The sequence below is a fragment of the Anastrepha ludens genome, chromosome 2, assembly GCF_028408465.1.
Source record: "Anastrepha ludens isolate Willacy chromosome 2, idAnaLude1.1, whole genome shotgun sequence".
NCBI lineage: Eukaryota > Metazoa > Arthropoda > Insecta > Diptera > Tephritidae > Anastrepha > Anastrepha ludens.
In genome coordinates, this window is record NC_071498.1 from 8,539,657 (window position 1) to 8,563,675 (window position 24,019).

At 35.6% G+C, this 24,019-nt stretch overlaps 1 protein-coding gene across 13 annotated transcripts in view; it reads left to right on the forward strand.

Annotated features, from left to right (window-relative positions):
- Positions 1-24,019, forward strand: part of LOC128862721 (uncharacterized) — a 219,712-nt gene that overhangs the window by 135,846 nt on the left and 59,847 nt on the right. For 10 of the 13 annotated variants that reach the window (XR_008454542.1, XR_008454536.1, XR_008454541.1 and 7 more), the window contains exons 9-15: positions 5,455-5,695; positions 8,845-9,111; positions 9,587-10,134; positions 10,258-10,395; positions 10,513-10,647; positions 13,646-13,837; positions 22,589-22,711. The exons of 1 other annotated variant lie outside the window; for it this stretch is intronic. Coding sequence is in view for 3 of the 12 variants with exons in the window: in XM_054101437.1 (XP_053957412.1) it covers positions 5,455-5,695; positions 8,845-9,111; positions 9,587-10,134; positions 10,258-10,395; positions 10,513-10,647; positions 13,646-13,837; positions 22,589-22,711 (1,644 nt within the window). In the remaining 9 variants the exon portion in view is untranslated. The remainder of the gene's footprint in view (positions 1-5,454; positions 5,696-8,844; positions 9,112-9,586; positions 10,135-10,257; positions 10,396-10,512; positions 10,648-13,645; positions 13,838-22,588; positions 22,712-24,019) is intronic. 2 more of the 13 variants (XR_008454543.1, XR_008454544.1) reach the window with 2 other exon arrangements.

A 24,019-nucleotide genomic window follows, 5' to 3' on the forward strand; every position in this document is an offset into this window, starting at 1 on the left:
TTACAAAGTTTAACACAAAGTTCGGTACTCACTTCATAAACTTTGGCCTGGATTTAAAGGATTCATGCTGGCTTGCCAAACTTTCCTGTGCAGAAATGCCACCGCAATTTACCATTCTCAGCTGTCAAACGATAGTTATCGATATCGATAATTCTCATGCAGTTAAGAAAACACCCGATATGTTCGGTCCGTTACTGAATCTGACAGCTTTCATCTTCTGTCTTCGTTTAAGATGCATTCGGGGGCATTTATGTATGTCCTATAGAGCGATTTCCTGTGAAGTAATCCAAATATTTGGCACATGGTCTTAATTTTTTTGAAAAATGATTTCTTTGTAGGTTTAAAAATGTAATAATTAGAAAAAAATCGAATAACTTGAGCTTTATTCAATATTGAAAATTTTATATTAGGATGGAGCTCCTCAACGTATTTGTTTGTTCAAAACTTTAGCGAAAAATTATTTTTTTTTTCAAAATTTTTAGGAAAGTTTTTTTGAGTCATTTATGCAAAGACCTTTATTTTTTTTTTTGTTAAAAATTTTTGCGGAAAATTTTTTTGTCGTTTTCGAAATCCGTTCCCACTTATGTTTTTTTTCATATTTTTCATTAATAGCGAAAAAAAAATTTTTTTTTAATTTTTGGCAAATTTATTTGAGTCATTTGTGAAAAGACCTTTTTTTTCATTAATAGCGCAAATTATTCTTTTATTATTTCAATTTACTTTCAAATACGTACAGCGAACTAGTGCAAAATACTGTTCAAGCGAAACGCTGGCGTACGTTCTCGTATATTACGGCCGCTGGCAAATCGAATTAGGTACATAAGTAACCAGATATACTCACGTTCCCGAAATTGAAACTTTCATCTTTGATTTTACTCAAAGAACTCACTTTATTTCTTAACATAATAAACAAATGAACAATGATTATGTTATTATATTGTAACTTATTCTAACGTTACATTCAACTACATACGTATATGTACACTTCAAAGTTTTAGTTCTGTTAAATTAACATTATGTTTTTGGCTAACATAGCATGAGTACGAGGCTTAAAATTAGCAGAGGATCTGACTACATATGTCATCACTATGTCCGATATTTTTCAGTGGCTCGCTGTACGTGCGCACATATTTGAATATAATCAAAAAGTTAATGGAATTCCGCGATAAAACTTTCAGGGATTACAGTGCATAGTTTCCACTATTAATGAAAAAATAATATATAAGTATGGGTGGGTATGTTCTTCACATATTACAATAAAAAAATGTCCCCAAAAATTTTTAACAAAAAAAATATAGCTTTTTCTGAAAAGTGTACTTTATGCTGGAAAAACATTAATAACTTTAAGAAACTTCACACTAAAATTTTTAGCATTGAAAGAATACCAAAATTATTAAATAATTTTTTTTTAATTTAGTCAAAATTTGTATATATTAAGAATATACACAAACCTTCAAATAACTTTTCTTTAATAGTTTTTCCCTAAACATTTTGAACGAAAAAATAAAGATTTTTTTCACAAATGGGGGAAAAAATGTTTAAAAAAAAAATTTAACCAAAAAACAAGATTGCTTTGAAAAGTATAATTCAACCTCGAAAAAAAATTTATAACTTTAAAAACTCCATACCAAAATTTTGAACATTGAAAGCCTCTCAAAATGATTCATATTTTTTCAACATTTGTTCACGATTTGCGTATTTTGAGAACAAAAAAAATATTTTTAACAATTTTTTTACCAAAGAAACAGATTGTTTGGAAAAGTGCAATTTATCCTCGGAAAAAATTTATAACTTTAAAAAACTCCATAATTTCCTCCAATAATAAAATAAAGTGCTTTGCACAAATGGGGTAAAAGAAAATGTTCCACAAAAGTTTTACAAAAAGCAGGTTGTTTTTTGAAAAATGTTCTGTATACCTCCGTTCTGAATTTCAATTCAGAAAAATTTAAGAGCCCAAAATACTTGGATCACTTGACATGGAATCACGCTAAAATAAAGCCCCTTCAATAAATAATAATTAATATAATTTTAATCAACTCTATAGTAAGTCCACTTTAAAGAAAAACAGTAGCTAACGACGAACTTTCCGGCTATCAAAGCTTAGTAGCTACCTCGTCCCCAGGTTGAGATAAGGAAGAGGTAAAACTTATTTAACACTTATTGTCTGAAAGCCGACCCTTTGAAGAATGTGCTTTTGTGAAGCGCTATTTCTCGGATGACTTGACCAGTTTAGTCGATGAAGATCGGTGAAAGTCTAGGAAAATCTTCTACTGTGCATTACACTGATCCTTTGCAGCCACTGAATGAACTCTTAAAAAGAGAACAGATTGTCTAACCTAACAGCTAAATTAGATCCTAACCGTTAAAATTAAAAGAATCAATGCGCCAAGGAAATGAATTTGATATGCTTTTGGTTATATCGTTCCTCTCAAGTCTAAAATATAATTAAAAACTAGAATTACACACTGACCACTTAAAGTCAATAGGAGCTTATATTATTACAGCTTAAAGTACTACCGTAACTTAGCAAGTCCTCCACACCCAGATCTCTTTTACCTTTTCTGAATTATTCTTTACAATTCAGGCTGAAAATCAGTTTAAAAATATGTACATATAAACATACATATATGTACTGATCAGGCTTGCTTTCATCCGTTTCAGTTTCAAATTCAATTCATACTTTTTTAGTGTTAGTTTTTTCAATTCCGGGTAAGTTCGCGTCGATGTTTTTCATTCGAGCGACTCAAAGAAAACTCATTTGAAAAGAAATAATATAAATAAATTATAGGAATCGGTATAGCTAATTTATTTCGGATCAGTGCAAATTTCTCTTAATAATAACTTGGGAATGAAATGAAATTGCCGATGAGCTTGCCAGAAAAGGCTCGCCAGAACTGGTTTTAGTTGTCCCATCTCAGACATCGGTGTCCCCTTGACCGTTGTTAATGGGAAACTGCACAATTTCTTTATTAAAAAAGCGCAAGACAGATGTAGATCTATCTTATCGTGTGCTAACTCAAAAACACATTGGCCTCTGCACGACAGAAGCAGGATGCTTAAAGTGCTGGGAATTCCACGCCTCTCAATTTTCAAAGCGGTCACCGATCACTGAGTGATCGGAACTCGTGTATGGCTATAGAGGGGTTTCCGTCCTTTAAGTTATGGAATCTTGTACTCTGTAATCAATGTATTCTTTCTTTTTCATTCATACCATACTTCCCTGCAATTCTCAACAGACTTGTGATGTATTGCATATAAATACAGAACGCCTGCCTTTATGTTTGTCCGCCTGTTAGGTTCGCCTGCGCCTTGGAGCAATAGTATTGTAAATAAAAATAAACACCATGAATTTCATTCATTTCATTTATGTTTGCATTGGGTTCATAAAATACTTAATGCTAAACCTCTCATAGGCTCAACTGTATGCCCTACCTGGTGGGCTCAAGCTACATGAGATGTTTTCTTCACTGCAATACTTTCGCAGAGTCGTCTAACACTCACATAAGCGCTGATTATAGCCTTTCACTCACTTTCGCTGCATGTATAATTGGCTTCACTCTGCATTTACTCACTATTGGCCCCTCCATGCGCTCTGAAAGCATAAAAGGAAGTCATTCCATTTTCATGCATATACCATTGATAATTAAAAATTAAACGCCCATCATAGCAAATTACCAAGGCAACACAATAACAAAGTGTGTAGGTACAAAGATTTTACAAAGTCATGTTGACAGGCCATCTGCACTTTATTTTGCATTGTCCTGTGCTATTTTTGTACATAGTTAATTTTAAAACTAGTGTTCCTGAATTTATAATTTCTGGCTTTTAAGAACGTTTCCTTGAAATGATTTTGTAGCCGCTAGCTCCCTATGGAATTTTGTACAAATTGATGTAGGTAAACATATACTTGTACACATGTGTCATATGTCGTATATACAAATAGTTAGATAAGCAGTGGACCACCCGGAACTGTCTTGTTAAGAAAGAAGAAGAAATAATTAGATCCATGCATACATGGATTAACAGGTTTCAGAACCGGCACTTGGAAATGCTCATTTCAGTTTCAATATTTTTCTAAGATTTCAGTACTTAGACTTAGTGAGAAGTTAATGTGGCGAATCAATTTTGTTAAAAACTATTTGCAAAATAAAATTAAACTAGTGACATTAAACCATTGTCTAACTTATTTCGGGTTCATTGAAATAAAAATATACTTCATTTACCTGTTTTTGTTGATTTTTACATTTTTTTTGCTACATTTCTTCCCACATTCGAGTGGATTTCTAATCTCCGCAACTTAAATACTCGCCAGAACTTAAAACAATCTAAAACCTTTCGCTATTAATTCATCAGCCGACTTACACATCCACGCTCACGCTCTCACACTAATTCGTACGAACCCATCTGCATAGCTATAACATCGTTATTGTGTCTCTTGTGATGTCCACACATGCATATGTCCTCTCTCATAACAGCATATTTATTGTAATCTTGTTTGTATGTGCCCTGCATACTTCTATTGTATTTTTCATTTTGAATGTTACAACTTTCTCACCTCTCGCATGCAAAAAAAAAAACAAAAAAAAAACAAAAACGAAATATCTTTGAAATGTTTCAGAATAAAAATATGCAATAATTTGCTCTATATTTAAGATGAATATTAAAGCTTGACAATGACGCCTATTTCTATATGTGTGTGTGTTCTCATGGATTTGTATTATGTAGTAATGAAATGAAATGAAGTTTGTAAAATAATTGTTACTAAGAAAACCTTTATTGTATTAGAGAAATGTACACTGAAAATACATTTCCATTTTGTAGTTAAAATCTATGCTTATCATCAAATGTACTAATACATTTGCAAACTTGTATGTATTTATGTATGAAAATTTACACAGCGAATGTACTACATTCATACGTATTGAATAGTTTAAGCGATTCTGTTAAATTCATAAGCTCACGCAATTTTTTGTATCTCTATTTGTAACATAATTAACCCGAAATTTATTCATATGTATATATACAGACATATACATACATATGTAACGCAGATAAACCAACTGCCTACGCCAATCTAACGTATTGTCTTTAAGTTTAACGCAAGAAACAAACTTCATGTTTGATTCCAATAATTATTTCATATACATTCATACTATCAAATTGAAGGAGAGAAAATTTCCAATTACAGTTGACAAATCTTAAAACAAATTCATTCATTTTCCATTTACCATGTTTTATGCAACATCCATCTCCGCTACCTTCCCCTATCCAAACGACAAAATAACGAAATTCTGAAAAATCTAATCGGCCCTCCACTGCAATTACCATAACCAATACGACTGCGTGAAACACCATTCCTCCACTGTAAACACATTGCGTATCCACCGTTAATACTTAAATTATATCGTAACGATGGACAAACAACAAAATTTTGAAAATTACATAACTACTTAGCAACCGGTGAATTGGCAAATATCCGCGGATAATACTCGCATGATTGGTCACATGATATTACGAAAGTATTACGATGGTGAGGATATTCTTGGCTTAAAAGTCATAGGCGGTCAGCAATTTACAACGTCTCCATCGGCAACAGCGGACGCCAGTGGAAATAGTGAGATCATCGGTTGTGGTGCGATCGTGGAAAAAGTTAAACGCGGTTCGATAGCGGATGTTGAAGGACATATACGACCAGGTAAACAAAGCTAGCAAGCACCACAAGCGAAACTAGTTACTTCCTAAAGCACAAAACTTTGATTTCTTATACTCATTCACATTAAATAAAGAGGTGGGCAATTGCATCTTACTATTTTGGTTTTAGCACAGATATTTGCAGAGACTAGGGAGGTGCATTTATGTTTCAGAAAAGGATGTGGGAAACCAAAAAGTAAAGATAAATAATATAAACGAAATTGAAATAAGGAAATAGCTTAAAATAAGTATTACATAATGTGGCATAATATAATATAACACAGCTTAAAAAAAATTAAATAAAACGAAAAAAATGAATTAAAAAAGAATAAAGTAAAATGAAATTACATAAAATGAAATAAACTAAAAAAGTGGAAATAAAATAGTTTAAAATAAACATAACATAACATAACACAACTTTAAAAAATAATAATAATGAATTAAAATAAAATAAAATAAGAAGGTTTCGCAATCGCTATCCAAGACCGAGTTATTCCAACAAGAAATTTCCGAAGGTCGATACATGGCGAGGCAATAGAAGATAGGTGCCGAAGATGCGGCATTTACGGTGAAACAATCGACCATATAATTGCTGGATGTAGCGTACTTGCCCTCCCCGTGAATATGTAGTGAGACATAACAATATAGCAAAGATCCTCCACCAACAACTTGTGATAAAACACGGTATCTTACAAGAAGAAGCCTTGTATTTTAAATATGAACCAAAGGCAATATTGGAAAATGCAAATTTTAAACTGTACTGGGACAGATTTATTTCCACAGATCAAACCGCGGCTGCCAACAAACCTGACATCATCTTGTTCGACAAGATAAGTAAAACAATCGAAGTAATTGATACAGCGGTGCCTCTTAATCGTAACACCCAAAGCACATACTCCACCAAAATATCGAAGTATGCAGCTTTCGCCATAGAACTTAAACGGATGTACAAAGCGGGGGAAGTGAACATAATACCAATAATTATATCTTCCACTGGATTAGTGCCTAAGCATTTAATAAAAAACTTGAAGAAGTATGACTGCCAACACCTGTTAGAAGACATGCAGAAGTCCACCATATTGGACACATGTGCAATAGTTCGTAGATTTTTAAATATTTAAGCAATAGTAATCGCATGGGCGTAGAACTTGAACTACGCTCCACCAGAGCACAAACCCTTGAAAATTGTATACGGGATGTGTAATCTCCGGCAATAGCCGAGATGGATTAAGCTCAAAAATAAAATTTAAATAAACTAAGTTAAAAAAATAAAATAAAATAAAAAATAAAATAAAAATAAAATAAAATAAAATAAAAAAAGGAAATAAAATAAAATAAAAAATAAAATAAAAATAAAATAAAATAGAATAAAATAAAATAAAAAAAGGAAATAAAATAAAATAAAATAAACAAAAAAAGGAAATAATGTAAAATACCTTAAACTAATCATAACATAACACAGCTTAAATTAAAAAAAAAATTAATAAAATAAAATAAAATACCATAATAGAAAGTGAAATAAAACAAAATTGCTTAAAATAGGTATTACATAACATGTAATAACATAACGTAAGATGATTAACAATACATAATATAATATAACTAACACAACTGTGTATAATATAGTATTAAGACCTGGAAAATAGCATAGCATGGTATAATATAACATAACACTATTTAGCAAAGCATAAAGTGACATAACAGAACATAACATAGCTTAAATTAAGTAATTTAACAATAAACACTCAATTTATAATAAACACTAGATAACATGGCATAACAACAAAATAAAACTTAGCATAACATAATATAACAAAACAAAGCATAACACTACTTAACAAAACATAATATAACATAACAAAACTTGACATAGCGTAACACAGCACAGCTTAGATTGAATTAAATGAAATAAAGTAAAGGAAAGTGAAAAAAATAAAAGAGTAGCTTAAAATAATCATTACTAACACAACTTAGCATAACATAGCATAACAAAACATAACTTTACATAAAATAATAAAACATAACTTAATATAATGCAAAATAACATAGCACTGTATAACATAATATAACATAGCATAGCAATGAAGTGAATGAGGGATATGAATCTGTAACCACAAGAATTGCTTGAACTATGGGCCATTTTAAGAAGCACAAATCAGTTCTTGCATTTTGCGGATAATATTCTGCCAAACAGTTTTCGAGTACTGAGGGGCTTTAAGAAAATATTAAAAAATTAGCGACACAAAAATATCGACACAGACAAGCAGAAAATAAACAGAAAAATGTCATACCTTTAATATAGGGTTTTCAGTAAGAGCGCTTCAACTTTTGAACTTTTTTGAATAAAACACAAACGGTTTGACTTTTTTAACTAATTTTTTTTTTATTATCGAGTTAAGTATGAAATTCGATTCCTTTTGCATGGCCACCGCGTACACGTTTTACGAAGTCCAATCGTTGAACCCAATTTTCGACCACTCTTTTGCATAAATCGGCCGAAATTCCAGCAATTTCGCGTTCAATATTGGCTCTGAGCTCACAAATCGTCGCCGGCTTGTTACTGTAGACCAATGACTTCACATAACCCCAAAACGGGACGGCTTGTTAAATGGACCGTAAAATGGCCGTAATGCTCTTAAAGTAGCAGCAACAGAACGGTTACTTTCATAAAAAATTTGCACGATTTGCAATCGTTGCTCAAGTGTGTAGCGTTCCATGATGAAATGTATACTAATGAAGTTTACAAATGACAAGCGAAAAATAAAAAATATTGCGTCGTCCCTATCGGAAAAAAGTTGAAGCGCACCTATTGAATAACCCTATATATTTCTGTATGCCAGCAGCTTACAGGATTCCAGCATTTATTGATTTTGTAAGCGATTTTATAGCCGTAAAAAGCACTGGCAAATGCTAGGGTACATTACGCGAGTTTTAATTTTTTCTTACTAAAAGTTTCCTTAATTTAAGCAATCTTAGAAGATGGGGATTTTCATTACTTTTGAAATTAATTCTTTGTTTACACTTCATTCATTTTATTTATTTGCTATCTGATTCATTCACGCACCTCCACAACTTTATCTTTCTATCTCTAAATATCCGTTTCTTTTACACGCGCATCTCTCTCACATCCCATTTGTATTTCATTTGCATCAGGCGACGAAATCATCGAGTGGAACGGTCGAGTGCTGCGAAATAAGTGCGCCGACGAGGTTTATCAGATAATCGACGAAAGTCGCTTGGACGCACAAGTCGAATTGGTCGTTTCACGCCCCTTGGCCACCAACGCTGTCGGTAGCAATGCGGTACGCAGAGGAGGAGGCCATCAGCAACAGGGCGCCGCCTTGCACAACCCAACTCTCACAAGCACTATTGCCAACAGTGCTGTGGTCAGCAGCGGCGGACGCTATTTTTCACGAAAAGGTACACCGCACAACCCAAAAAGAATCATAGTTAAGCACACACACACACATGCATACAATCGAAAAGTACACAACACACACAAGCACCAATAAATGCTTAGCATATTTGAGTCCATTTGTAGCTAACATTTAGAGAAGTGTATAATTCAAAAATAGCGGTAAATTCATTAGTTTATTTGCATAACATAAATAGTAAACACATCAGCCGTTAAAATGAATAAATGACTCATTTATCACCCCGTGAGCCGTAGCCGCCTTACACTGAAAATCTTAAACAAACTGGTACTTGAGCGCGTTTGCAGCTTAAAAACAACTAATTATAGATTAGTGACTGAGCTCTTGAAGCATAAAATTGCAAAAAAAAGCACAACAAATAGCTTATTAGTCAAAGCTCCGTTATGCCTAACCTAGCCTACTGTGTGCACGAGTCTAATTTAATGTATTTTTTTCAAACTTTTTCCCTTCTCCCCACACAGCGTCCACTGCTTCCGATGCTATCGATATCCATCGCGACAAGCCGAGTGTTCTAATCACATCGCCCGGTTCGCCCGATCTACACGCCACTGGCGGCGGCGCGCACACCTTGCGGCAGACGAATGTGCAACAACGTGGCTACAGCGGCGGCGCCGGTACGTATCAACAGCATTCACAGCATCAGCAACAGAAGCAGCAACAGCAGCAGCAACAGCAGCAGCACCAGCAGCATAATAAGCAGCACCAACGGCTTGGAGCGAACGCCGCGAACACAGCCAGTGCAACAGCAGCCGGTACACAAGCCACAACGACGGCGGGCCACCATCATCACTGTCACCAGCTACCACCGCCACCGCACACGCATCCACATGCCGCCGCACATCACTTGCCCACTGTGGGTATGGCGCATGCATTGCCCATGGCTGTCGAGGGTCGGCTACAGATGAAACTCGGCTACGATCAGAACACCCTGCAGCTGATAGTGACGCTCGTCTGTGCGACGGGGCTAACATTGCGACAAACCGGCGCCGCACGCAATCCTTATGCAAAAGTGAGTCAAAAGTGCTACAAAGGGCGAGAGAAGAAAAACAAACAAATGCAAAATATGCAATTTAGAAAAAATTTGTTTTTGCAAGCTTTAATCGAATATTAATTTTCCCTGTCGCACAATTAGGTGTTCCTTCTACCCGATCGGGGTACAAAATCGAAAAGACGCACCAAAACCTTAGCGAATACTTGCGAACCGCGCTGGGGCCAAACGTTCGTTTACTCGGCGCTACGACGTTCCGATCTCACCGGCCGTTTACTCGAAGTATGTAAATAGAACGAAGCTGAATTTCGAAATTGAAAATACGAAATTTCATAAATTCTTCAAATATATTTACGTTTTTTTTTTTTATATTTTTTTTAACTGCTTTCGCTATATTAGGTGACCCTGTGGGATTATGTGCGCTACGGTGCTAATGACTTTATCGGCGAAGTGGTCATTGATTTGGCGCATCATGTGCTCGACGATGAAGCGGAATGGTACCAGCTGCAGCCGCATCAGGACACTTCGTATCTCGTATGTGTGAATTTTTGAATTGTTGTTGTCGTTCAATACTCGTTAATACTAGTGACCAATGTTAGCATTGCCGTGTCTCAGTGTTGACAAACGTTAACGAAAAACTACTGACAAGAACGTTGCTAGTCCATGGAATGCGTTTAAATGTTTAGAAGGGGCACATGTGCAATACATACATACAAATGTATTGATGAACACACTTTTAGGTCTTAACATAATGTATGTTACATAATTAACATAACTTTACTTACTTGCAAAAATTCAAAGAGAAATTCAAAAATATACTACATATTCCCAGAGAGCTGCAGAAAACTGTATTTAATAGTTAAATGCTCAAATTACAAAGCAGTTGATGTTTTGTCAGAGCTTGTGAGCTCTCTTTCAGAAACAAAGTGAAGCAACCTTGCTAACATAAAATGTTATGCTAACAGTGGTATGCGTATTGCACAGGAATGCCACTGTAAACATTTATTACGAAACACTTTTAGGCGCCAGCCAACTGATAAGGAATAATTAACCATGTTTTGTGTGAGAGAATTTTTTTATCGATACTTATTTTTTCGTTTATTTTTTTATAAATATATTTTTATTTTTTTTATTTTTTATTTTTTTTTTTGTAATAAACTAATTTTGGCATACAAGTCAGTTACGCGATTTTCGTACTTTGAACGACGATGTGACAATAAGAAATTTAAAAAATCAAAACAGAAAATATGAAATTAGCAGACGGCACTCTTCGCATAAGCTAATTTTCGTTTTTGAATAAATTTTTACTAAATAAAAAAGGAAGAAATCTCTATTTGATCTTTACGCGCTCCTTCGCTTGTCTGCTTGTTTACTGCAGCTGCCTGGTTCGCCAGTGTCAAATATTTTTTGCCATTTTTTGCGTACGACGCCATTTACAAAAAGTATAAGTCTCCCAATAGGATGATTAAATTTGTATAAATATACGAGCCACTCTGTTAGCCACCCATAGTCAATAAAAATCAAATGCAAACAAAAATAAACGACCAGCCTCTATTGCAGTAGCAATTCTTGATATTTCTGAAGGTTCGCTGAGGTCTTAGCTGCTGTTAAACCGAAGGTGGAGATAGGCTTTTAACCTGACCATAAATTCATATTTTCAAGCCAGAAATTTTTTTTAGAATACATTTTATAGCAAAATACTCTAAATAGCCATGTCAGTAATCTTCGTTTACCTTCGTTTTGAAAATAAATTGATAGCAAGTTGAAGCATTCACCCTTTAAGGCTGTTTATATAAAATACTTAATTGACTCCACTTTTTCTTGGTTATAAAAAAACTACCTATGTATACAAAAGTTAACTAATGCCAAATTAGTCAACTTCTGTAAGGAGGAGATTGAATATCTCAGGTGTGCAGTTAACATTTCTCTGATCTGGGTGGCTGAACATAGGAACATAGAGAGAAACGAAATTACTGATAAGCTTGCCAGAAAGTGGACAGAATTGGCCTCAGAGACCTCCTAACCGGTCATCGGCATCCCCCTGACTGTTGTTGAGGGGAAATAACATAACTTATTTCTAGGGAAAGCGCAGAAAAGATGGTGCTCCATTTCTTCATGTGCTATTTCGAAAACCCTCCGGCCCCAGTAGACCATACGGAGGACTCAGAAAGTCCTGAGGTTCCACTCCACTCAATTTCCAAACTTGTAGCTGTGAAACTTCCAACAGGCAGATGTCTACAGCCAGCCAGAGCTTTTGATGTAATGGAGAAAATTGATGAGATTTAGGTTGGCGCACTGACCCAGGCTGTCGAAGAATGGAGCACCGAGTGACCTTAATAGTTTAGCTGCCAAGCCTGGACATTTACAGAGAAAGTGCTCAATACTACCCTTCTCTAAAAGATCCTTACAGCTTTTAAAATGGGGGTTAAATGGTAAATCTAGCTTTTCCGTGTGTGTGCCGATCGTCGAAGGACCGGTAAACACAGCTACGAGTTCGAAATTTGAATGGTGTGAAGTCCCCAGACTTTCTGAAACTATAAAGTATCAATTGGAAAACGAGCAGAGAGTTGTTTGATCTTACAAGTCCCATGCTGTGTCAGTGGCTTCACTAGAACGCGACTCAGAATCTCAGGATATGAAGACTTGGCATGCGAGCGCTTTAAAGGCATCCTCGTATTATAAAGCTGGCAATAAGAAATAGTTCAGTAATATTGTGGATAAGTATGGGCTGTGTAAAATCTTTTGAATTGGGCAAATAATCGAACCCTATCGCAATTGGATGGAAAATGTGTTTTTTTATTTAAATTTTTATATAGCATTGATTCTGCATTAAGAGCTTTCTTTATTTATTGTTTTAAGAAGAACTGTACTTTTTTTGTGCTTCTTTAAGTGAGGAAACTGGTTACGCATATTTGTTACCCCTAACCAAGAACTATGCAAGTTTTTATTATTACACTCTCTTCTTTAAGCTCTTTGGCTTTGTAGTAACGATAAAGAGTTTTCAAATAACACGAACCACCGATCTAAGAGTTACCGCGCAAAACTGAAAGAAAAAACGAAAATTGTAATAAATCTCTTGCTGGTTTTGATGGAGAAAATTTTACAACCTAACAACAAAACCGATACAACCGAGCAAATCTGTTAGCAAACATTTACATACGTACATACATACATACTGCATGCTCGATTGAGAATTGTAATGAGAAACACGCGCAAGCGAATTCAATATCGAAATGATGATGAGGAAGCTGTCACCCATTTTCCCCGTCATCTACGCTCCCACATTAAACTAAATTATTCCCATTATGCGTACACACATACATACCTACATCGACACCCAAGTCTCATTGGTATTTGTGAGTGGGGTGTGTGTGTGCCCTGCACACGCAAATACAAACACTTACATACATGCATACACGTATTCCACTGCGTACTTGTACACACTCGTACTCGTACATAAGTAAGCATCGTTCGTATCGTAGTATCTACTGACTATTTTACTCCTCCTCCTCCCTCTCCTACTCCATCCTAGTTGCATCACGACGACCAAAGTGAAGCGGACATTATGATTTTGACACCGACAGATCATTTATCACCACCCAGCACAACGTCACGTCTAAGCGACTCCGATACGACGTCTGAATGTGACATCGATGGACTGACGCCGGGACGTGATGGCGCAAGCATTTCCTCATTGGGCAGCTCATCAAGTCCACCACCAGAGGTAACAGACACAAAAAAAGAACAAAAACAAAAGCAAAAACCAAAAACCAAAAAGAAAGAACAAAAATCTCAACAGTCAACGTATTAAAATGATCGAATGAATGAAGAAAATTGAAGAAAATGAAAAGAAGCACACAAATTGTTGTTGGTGTGCAGGATAACATTTTTTGCATAATGGACACCACATATCTTCATTGTATATACTTATAAAAATATCAACATATGTACATACATGCATGCAAACATACATACATGCGAACGTACAAACATACATGAATACATTTATACATACATACATAGAAAAATAAAGAAACAAACAAAAAATACAAATACTTTTTTTTTTACAAAATTACAAATTTGTGTTGAATTTTTGATATACAAAATTTTACAAAGCAGCATTTTACGAAGAAGATATTAAAAGCAAATCAAACTCAGCTAAAACCACACAACAACACCTAAACCACATATAAACATTGTACAAGGAAACACACACACACACTTGTTTTTCTTCTTCTTCTATGTGGCTTGAAAATATTGTTTTGAAATGTGAAAATTTTTTTCTAAACTAGTTAATTGCATTGGTACAAATATACAATCATTCGCAAATTCGTTCATATGTACATACATACACACACGGATACTCATTCAGCTGTATTTATTTGTCAACTCAGCGCTTCCAGTTACGTACTTACTTTTCTCACGCAACAGCAGCACAAACTGGGACTATAATCACCTATTTATATGCATACATACATACATACGCAAGTGTGGGGACTAACAACAACCAGATCAGATAATATTTATTGTTATTGGGGAAAGTTGAGAGCCGTAATTATTAGTAGAGCTTTGAAGCTCTCAATTTTGTTTTTATAATTTTTATCTCTGAACACATTCTCTTCATGCATTCACCAACTACAAATTTTCCATAGAAAATGTTGCCCAAAATCTAATATACATAAGCCATTATTCTGCATCCTGTGTACCCCTTACCCTTCGACAGAGTACAAATGCACCTTTTAGCCTTTACTATTTTTAGTAAGTGAAAAGTGAATGGTTGAGACACCATCTAATGGAAAGTTTTAAAGATTTGAAAACATCGGAAGATAAAACACAGTGTGACCAGCATTAAAAATACGTTGATTCCATCAACACAACCAGCTACGACAGAAGAATTTGAAATAAGGCGTTTTTCAATAGGTGCGCTTCAACTTTTTTCCGATAGGGAGGCGAACGACGCAATATTTTTTATTTTTCGCTTGTCATTTGTAAACTTCATTAGTATACATTTCATCATGGAATGCTACACACTTGAGCAACGATTGCAAATCGTGCAAATTTTTTATGAAAGTAAACGTTCTGTTGCTGCTACTTTAAATCCAAATAATTCCAAAAAATCATCTTCAGTGATGAAGCTCACTTTTGGCTCAATGCCTTTGTCAACAAGCAAAATATGCGTTATTGGGCAGAAAGCAATCCACACGTGATTCATGAGGCACCGTTGCATCCCGAAAAAATCACTGTTTGGTGCGGTTTACATGCCGGCGGCGTAATTGGCCCATACTTTTTCGTTGACGAGAACGATCGCCACGTTACTGTGAATGGAAATCGATACCGCGACATGATAAACGATTATTTTTGGCCGCAATTGAATGGTATGGACTTAGACGACATGTGGTTTCAACAGGACGGGGCCACAAGCCACACAGCACACGCTACAATTGATTTGTTGACGAGTAAGTTCGATGAGCGCATTATTTCCAGAAATGGACCGGTCGAATGGCCGCCGCGCTCGTGTGATTTGACGTCTCTAGACTATTTTCTTTGGGGTTATGTGAAGTCATTGGTCTACAGTAACAAGCCGGCGACGATTTGTGAGGTCAGAGCCAATATTGAACGCGAAATTGCTGGAATTTCGGCCGATTAATGCAATGCGATTGGACTTCGTAAAACGTGAACGCGGTGGTCATGCAAAAGAAATCGAATTTCATACTTAAATGTATATGTTCAAACTCGATAAAAAAAAAAATTAGTTAAAAAAGTCAAACCGTTTGTGTTTTATTCAAAAAAAAAAGTTGAAGCGCTCTTACTGAAAAACGCTTAACTATTAAGCCTCAAGCAAGGATTCTTATTGAATAGTGCCTGGTCCAGTGCCTTATCAACAAACAGAGTTGTGGCTTTTAACGCTCTCAACCGCAGAATTTTCTCCACTGATATAAATAGCACCGCTTCTTATATAGAAATGCAGTGTCTTGCAATGCCACTTTGTGACGTCCGAAATGGAAGTCACGCATTCCCTGACAAATTTCGAACATACAGTCAGAGAACTTAAAGTTTTGATCACAGCATGGCTGCTTGAAGTAACATGGAATTTTCCAACTAACATAACACTACGACTGCCAACTTCTTCTTCTTGATTGGCGCGGTAACCGCGATTTTGGCGGAATTTAACAAAGCGCGCCCGTTGGATACATCAAGTAAAACCAAGTCCTTTTCCACCAGATCTTTCCAACGCTGAGAAGGTCTTCCCTTTTCTCTATTAGCACCAGCTGGTATCGCATCGAATACTTATAAATACCAGCCAACGAAACCGCTGGATCTCTATTCGCTGCGCTATGTCTATGTCGTCTTAAAGCTCATGCAGCTCATTGTTCCAACGCCCGCAATATTCATTGTTGCCTACGTGCAAAAGTCCAAAAATCTTCCGCATAATCTTTCTTTCTTTTCCAAGCAACGCCTCATCGTATGTTGTCATCGTCCAAGATTCTGCGACATACGTTTCGACGGGCATTATCAGAGCCTTGTAGAGTGACTCGTGCTGGGCACTCCCAAGTGAATAGTAATCAGTGACTTTCCCCACTTGCGTGGGCTTCTGCATATGGAACCATCTACCAGTGGTAGTAACTAATTCGCTCTCAGCGATAGGGATTTCGTGCGAAAAAGCATCTATTGAAAATTTTGCCATCAAGCGTCGAAGTTTACTGGAGCGTGACTTCGAATGCTGCACTTCTTCTACACCTTCCGCGATACGAGTAACTGGATACCTTATTACAGTACCGAGTCCTTTTTTTACTCGGGTCCTTTATGTAAGAACATCCCCTGAGTTCATCGAGTGTGCAGTTAAAGTATTTACTTCATTTTTTTTTCAAAATTTCTTGTTTCATGCTGCAGTGATTTGGCAACACTTGTACATCGGCGCTAGAAAAATGATTCGGTCAAGTAGAGTTCGATAGTACAATTGTGCAGGCAGGGTTTTGGTCCCTATATTCGAATTTATTCACCTTATGAACTCCATTGCGTATTCTAAATCCGTCCACAAAATTAGTGGAGTTGTAAAGGCTGAAGCTCTCAATGCTTTAACTAATAACAAGTCGATGTCCTCTATGTCTTGTGAATTTTCAGAGTACCGCCGAAGTCTCGTTTCCAATAAAAAATATATAATTTTTATTTATGTAAGCATTTCGCTACTTCTTATTATATTATTTCCATTGGTAAATTCACTGCTAAAATATGTGCACGCCTATGCCACCTTGAGCAAAAAGTTCCCGGAATGTACTCAGAAATGGGCAACAGAGAATACAATTAATCCTCAAAGGTGACATTATCGTCTTCAAAGTACTCCCCATCAGCTACAACGCACTTACGCCGGCGTTTGAACCAGCTCTCTAAACCTTGCACTCTGTCTTCCATTTTTCCATTACTTCCTTTCCCTGCATTCCCTATAGTGATTTTTAACTCGAGCTACAAAAAAAATCGCTGGGTGACATAGCAGGTGAATTCACTGGTTGTTGTACGGCGGATTGTATTCGTATCGTTTGTGGTCATACATTCACGGATAAAGACGGGCCTGTGCGACGGTGCGTTATCTATGAGTTATTTTTCCTTTCATTTTTGGCGAGCCATCACGTAAACGTCCCATAACGCCCAAATAATAGTCTTTATTAACTGTCTGATCTCCTGGTAAAAATTCGTGGTGTGCAATGGCGTTTTAATCCATAAAAACCGAGAGCATCTCTTTCTTTTTGAATTTAAAGCGATGCGGTTTTTTTGTTATTGGTTTTTTGGATCATTTGAAGCTCTCCACTCACCCGCCTGATGTCTGGATTGAGTGTCATACACATAAGCCCACGTCTCGCCTCCAGTAATGACACGTTTGATGAATGTTGGGCCGGATTCAGTGGTGGAAATCATGTCATCAACGCGATCCCGTTTTTGCATGAAATTCAAGTCTTTGAGACTATCTTTGCAGCAACACGGCGCTAACCCAAATCGCAAATCATTAACTACAATGCCCTAAATGGATCCATAGGTAATATTCAAGTGCTCTGCCTGCCCTTTGATGGTGAATTTGCCATTATTGTTCTACTTTTCGTTCATTTTATTGATGGTTTCATCAGTTTTCGATGTCGACGGCTTGCCACTACAATCGTCATCCTCGATGGACTCACGATCTCTCCTGAAGCATACATGCCACTCGTAAGCGGCTGTTTTCTTTAGAGTATCATTGTCAGTTTCCCCATATTTTTTTCAAAATTTAATACAAACTCGTTGTTGCATATTCAAATCTACACGTCCGCATGGAGATTTAGTCCAGACGACATAACTTTTACTAATGACAACCAATGGCGATCAATTTTGGTAGGAATGTTAATCATGGATGTGGCATCTTATCAGAAAATACGAACTCAAATTAGTTGACTGAGAGCATCACCTGTTGGTTATTATCATTATTTTGTGTTGAAAAAATACTTTCAACGAATCAGTCACAATTCGTTCAAATAAGTTTTAAATGATGATTTTAGGACATTCTCAAACTTGCAAACTCTCAGCAAACATCGACTGAACTATGTCCTCTAATCCATTTTTCTTTTTTTCTAAGTGCTCTTGGAATGTAAAAGTTGGCTTGAAGCATCATTTATGTTAAAAGAAAGCTTTGCAGTAAACTACCAATAGGGTTCTCCGGGGTTAGCTAAGTAACTCCCCCACTTCGTGGTTACTGCACTCAAACATGAGAGTACTCAATAGGTGGGATTGAACATTGATACTTCTAGCCATGAATTCGGAGCACTTGGCGAGCAAAGCATTGATTTTGATAATAAATTTAGCAATTTTAATGGGTTCTATAGTAGAATGGTTAGCGTTTTATGGACAGTTGTAACTTTACCAAGGTGAAAAACCCTAAACGAAGTGAAAATGAAAATATATTTCCTGCTTCTTATCAATTACTGTTCATACCTTAGTTACAGCTATAAACTTTTAAGCACCTTAGAGAAAGAGCTGGCTATTATTTCTTCATACTTAACGCAAATAATAATATTTTTTTCTTATGACATTCTACTACATAGCAAACGAGCGACAAGCAATCGAACGACACCTTTGATTGACTTTTTCACTTCACTTACCTTCTCTATTTACAGCAGGGCTTAAAAGTATGCTTACAATGTGTTTACGATTGACTGAAGTAAATGTTGAAACATTTCCTTAGCAACGTTAAAAACGTTAGTTGCAGTTTTTCGAATTACACCACCTTCGAGAAACTTCAGCTCCATCAAACTCAATTCGTTTATGAGCAAGCAGCGTGTATGTTAACATTTAAGCCCTGCTATTATGAACATTTTTATTCTGACGTCTGGAGAAGTGTACACGCGTCATTATCCATTCAGTCATTAATTTCATTCATTTCATTACTCAAATTTTTCATGGCTTCCAGGCTCGGGTTATTTCGTTGGAGGCATGTGAAATAGCATACATTTTTTTTTTTGCCACACGCGCACCTGGGCTCATAGTAATAGCAGCGCGGCATATTGCAGCGGTTTGACTTTTTTTTTGTTTTTTTGTATATAAACAAAGCTTATATAAGTTTTTCAAATTCAACAAATTTTCATGCACAATTCATTCAATTCACAATTTTTGGTACAAATTGTACCAACCCTTTGTGTGAAATTTCAGTACAATAAAGTGTAAGTTCTGACTATTTATTAATTTTTTTAAATGTGTATAGTTAAATTAATACCAAATCCTAACTTAGTTATAAAAATTCTAAAAAGTATCAAAATTTCACACTTTTTAGTACAAAATTTCACACACATTTTGGTACAACAAAAATACAAGTTCCAATTGACACAAAAATCGCGTTGATATCCGAGATTTTTTTTTAATGAAGATTTTGGATGCCTTCTGTCATAAAACGAATTTGCGAAATTCTTTTTTATAATGTTGTGAGTAACCCAAGTAAAAACAAATGTCAAAAATTTGCGTTTTGAGTCACTTGAAACTTGCACTTTATGATACCAAAATTTAGTGGACTATAAAACTGGCAGCCACCACAGCCAAATGGGTTGTTGCGTGACCTCCACTCGGGACTGCGTAGGTGCGAATCTCTGCCCGTGAAACAGCAAAATGTTAAGTTTTTTTCTTTAATAGCAGTCCCCCCTTGGCAGACAATGCAAACCTCCGAGTGTGTTCTTGCCATGAAAAATCGCCTTATAAAGAATGATTTGACGTTCGGAGTCGGCTTAAAACTGTAAGTCCCTCCATTTGTGGAATAACATCAAGACGCCATAAATAAGAGGAGGAGCTCGGCCAAACACTTAAGAGAAGTGTGCGCGTCAATTATTTATTAATTTTGTTCATAAAACTGCACAATCGAAATTTTTCTAAAAGTTCTCATTAAAAAGTTTGAAAAAAAAAAATTGAAATTTTTATAACTTTTTTTTGAATTTGAATTTGTAATTCATTTCTTGAATTTAAATTTGTAAAAAATTTGTTCAATTTGATTTTGTAAATCAATTTTTTGAATCTGAATTTGTAAAAAAATTTGATAATTAAAAAAAAAAATAGAAAGGTTAAAACTTTCAGTTGCATTTTTTTTTGTTGTAATATGAGCTATATTTTTATTAAAAAAAAGTGAAAAAATAAAAAATAAATAAATATTCGAAACTCTGCTACATGCCGCGCTGCTATTATTGGGTAAACAAGTGTGTTATCTATGTATGTATGTATATTATGCTCTCTTTTTTTCTTGTAAATTGGTGTTGTGTAAAATTTTTTCTCTTCAACGCCATGCGGTTTTTTTTTATGTTAATTGAAACTTGGTAATATTAGTAAATTCGTAAGCGCTTTTTTACAACACCTGCTCTGGCATCAATACACGCACACTTATGCGCAAGCGATCGGATATCTTTAATGGCTGCCCAGTTTTTCGCTCTCTCACACTCTAACTGTCTGTATATGTATGTATCTCTTCGCTCTTTGTCTCTCTCTCTCTCTCTTTCTGTCATATGTGTGTGCTTGCTTTCTAAATGAAAGTCTGATCTCTTTGTAAAAATGAACGAATTTACAGATTTAGAATTTTTACGACGGTTTGCGTACTTTTGTGAATTTTTATTATATTTTAGATCGTTTCGGCAACTACGACAGCTACTTGCATACTCGTACATACGTACAACGTAAAACGTAATTCATGTGTGGTTTTATGAAAAGATATAGCAATATAAGAAAGCTTATGCTGACATACAAACATATGTATAAATACATATATGAATTTATATTGAAAATAATTTTGTATGCCAATAATTTATGACACATATTGAAACAACTGATATTTGTTACATTTTTAATACTTAATATGCATAAGAAACTCTTCAATGTAACTGTATAAGTAATTAACTTAGTTTAAGCTAAATTAAACAAAAAACAAAAAAAAGAAAAGCTTCTATTAAGCGATGTAACAAATGAGAACACATACAATGTTAAAAGCAAGCATTTGCCAAGAACAAAAAATGCTCTTATGACTTCAACTACTCAATTACTCGATTATTATGAGCTTTACGAAAATCTCCCATCTAAGCATCTATGACTAAAACCGCACTTGTGCCACTATAAAATAATCGTAGTTACTCGTATTTTAAACACTCGTATCAAATGGCATGTAACTGTGTAGCATTTTAATTTACATTATCGTTTTTTTATTTAACCCATATGTTTTGCCTTTATTTGTGCTCTGTGTGCTTTAGCTTTGCGCTTTGTGCTTTGTATGCAATGAATAGAAAAATTTACCAATATCAACTTTTACACAAAATCGTCAACTCATCACCGTTCAATCCCACATCCATCCACCTATACATACATGGTAGCATAACCGAGTAGCCCATTCGCAGCTTGCGGAGAGAGCAACCCGATACACAGCAGTACTTAACCTCAACCACTTACCATAATTTATATGTAGCTGCATATTTCCATTTGTAAATCTGTACTTGTTCAATAGCCCTCCACCTCCGCTACCCAAAATGTGTAACTCTTCATAAATGTGCATAATTCACGTATTTCTCCTCCCTGTCCCATGCGAATACCCTTTCGTTGTATTCTTAGGAAAACTCCTAAAACATCCCATTGCTTGTAACCCAGTGTTGAATAAGAAAAAAACCAAAAAAAAAAAAAACAGTTAGAATATAGAATACCTCGTTACATTTCATATGACTTTGATGACATTTTATATACTCTATTTCACTTACTTTTTCTCTTCTCTCTTTCATACTATTTTATTGACATTGCCAATAATCACGTCCACCTTTAACCAAACAAATAATTACCCAACCTTCCAACGCTTCAAAACTCCTTCGTTGCACTCAACTCATCCGCCTTCATTTGTACTATATAAACTAAATAAAAAAAATACTTCATACGTTCTTTCAACTAAAACGAAATCAAAAATTTGGAATATCAACAAAATTTCGAAATTTCGACAATTCTGCAGATCGACTTGAATGAACGTCGTTCGAGACGCGACATGTCACCTCAAGGTCGCAAGCGGGTTGCTGGTATGGTAGCGCGTGATTATCGCACGGTATCTGGCATTGGACAAAGTTACCACAATCAGGTTTGAACCCAAACAAACACAAAAAACAAAAAAAAAAGAATTAAAAACACAAATGCATTTGTATGTAAGTGTAAAGGATGAGGTTAGAATTAATAAGGAGAGCAAATTTAAAAATTTTTCGGAAATTCCTTTTTCTAAGCTTTCAAAATTTTAAACGAAAAAGTTGAAGTAATAGTAAATGCAATTTTTTGAAAGAAAAGCATAATGTTGTTGTTGTAGTATATATGTAACTAAATAAACTTATTTGTGTATGTATATGTATAGCAGCTACAAGAGGAAAAAAACGTCAAATAATTAACGGCCCTAAAGACGCAAAACACTGCAGTTAATCGAAGCCTCTTTTGTGTATCAATAAACTTTCGTGCTTAGACTCCCTAATTGGAAGCGATTTGCGAGGGTGCAGTGAGCAGCGCCAAAATATCCCGCCAAGTTTGCATTTACTAAGGTGAACCAACCAATATTAATAGCGAAAAGCTTTTTCCACTCTCACAGGATCTCAAGACGTGTTTTAGAATTAAGTGTCGCATACAAAAGGCATGCAAAATGTGCGAATCCATATTATTATTGCTATTACGCGGTCGCCGTAGTCGAATTGGTGGGTGCGTGACTATCATTCGTGTAGTGTGTATTTGTGCTACAAAATCATTTGCCGTGCGAAGGCGGCGAAAAACTTATTTTCCCCAAGGATGACGCCCATGAAGAGCAAACTCTCAAGAGTGTTGCTATAACGGCATAGCAGCATGCACCACTTGTAGCTTCACAGCTACACCTACTCTCCTCAAATTGTCACTCTTCCCACTCTCTCCTCACGTGGTTGGATAGCTCAAAGGCGGCTAGGCCAGCTGATTTCAGCATAAAGTCTACAATATTTTCTCCGTTTACGATTTTAAAGGTTTCGAGAGCATAGCCTGGGCATTGAAACAAAACGTTATAAATATTTTCTTCCCTCTCCTTGCGAATTGGGCACTGTCAGGGTGAACTGTCATGGCCAAAGATACGGAAGTTTTTTTGGAATACCCCGAATCCTAAAAGTAATGGAGTTTGTTGGTAATTAGTTTCCCATTTGGTTGCTTTCTAACCAGGTCACAAGGGTGGGTATTAACTCATGCGTCCATTTACCCTTAGATTATCTATCCCACCTGCCTTGCCGGAGAGCGACTAAACGACGTTTTTCTTATGCTGCTTATATGTATGTATATAATCTCTGCATTTCTTTTGTCCAAATATTTACTGGCATTAGTCTTACAATAACGAAGGAAGCGACATCAGAAATTGTACGGAAACCGCAGACAGTTCGCAAAGCGCTTA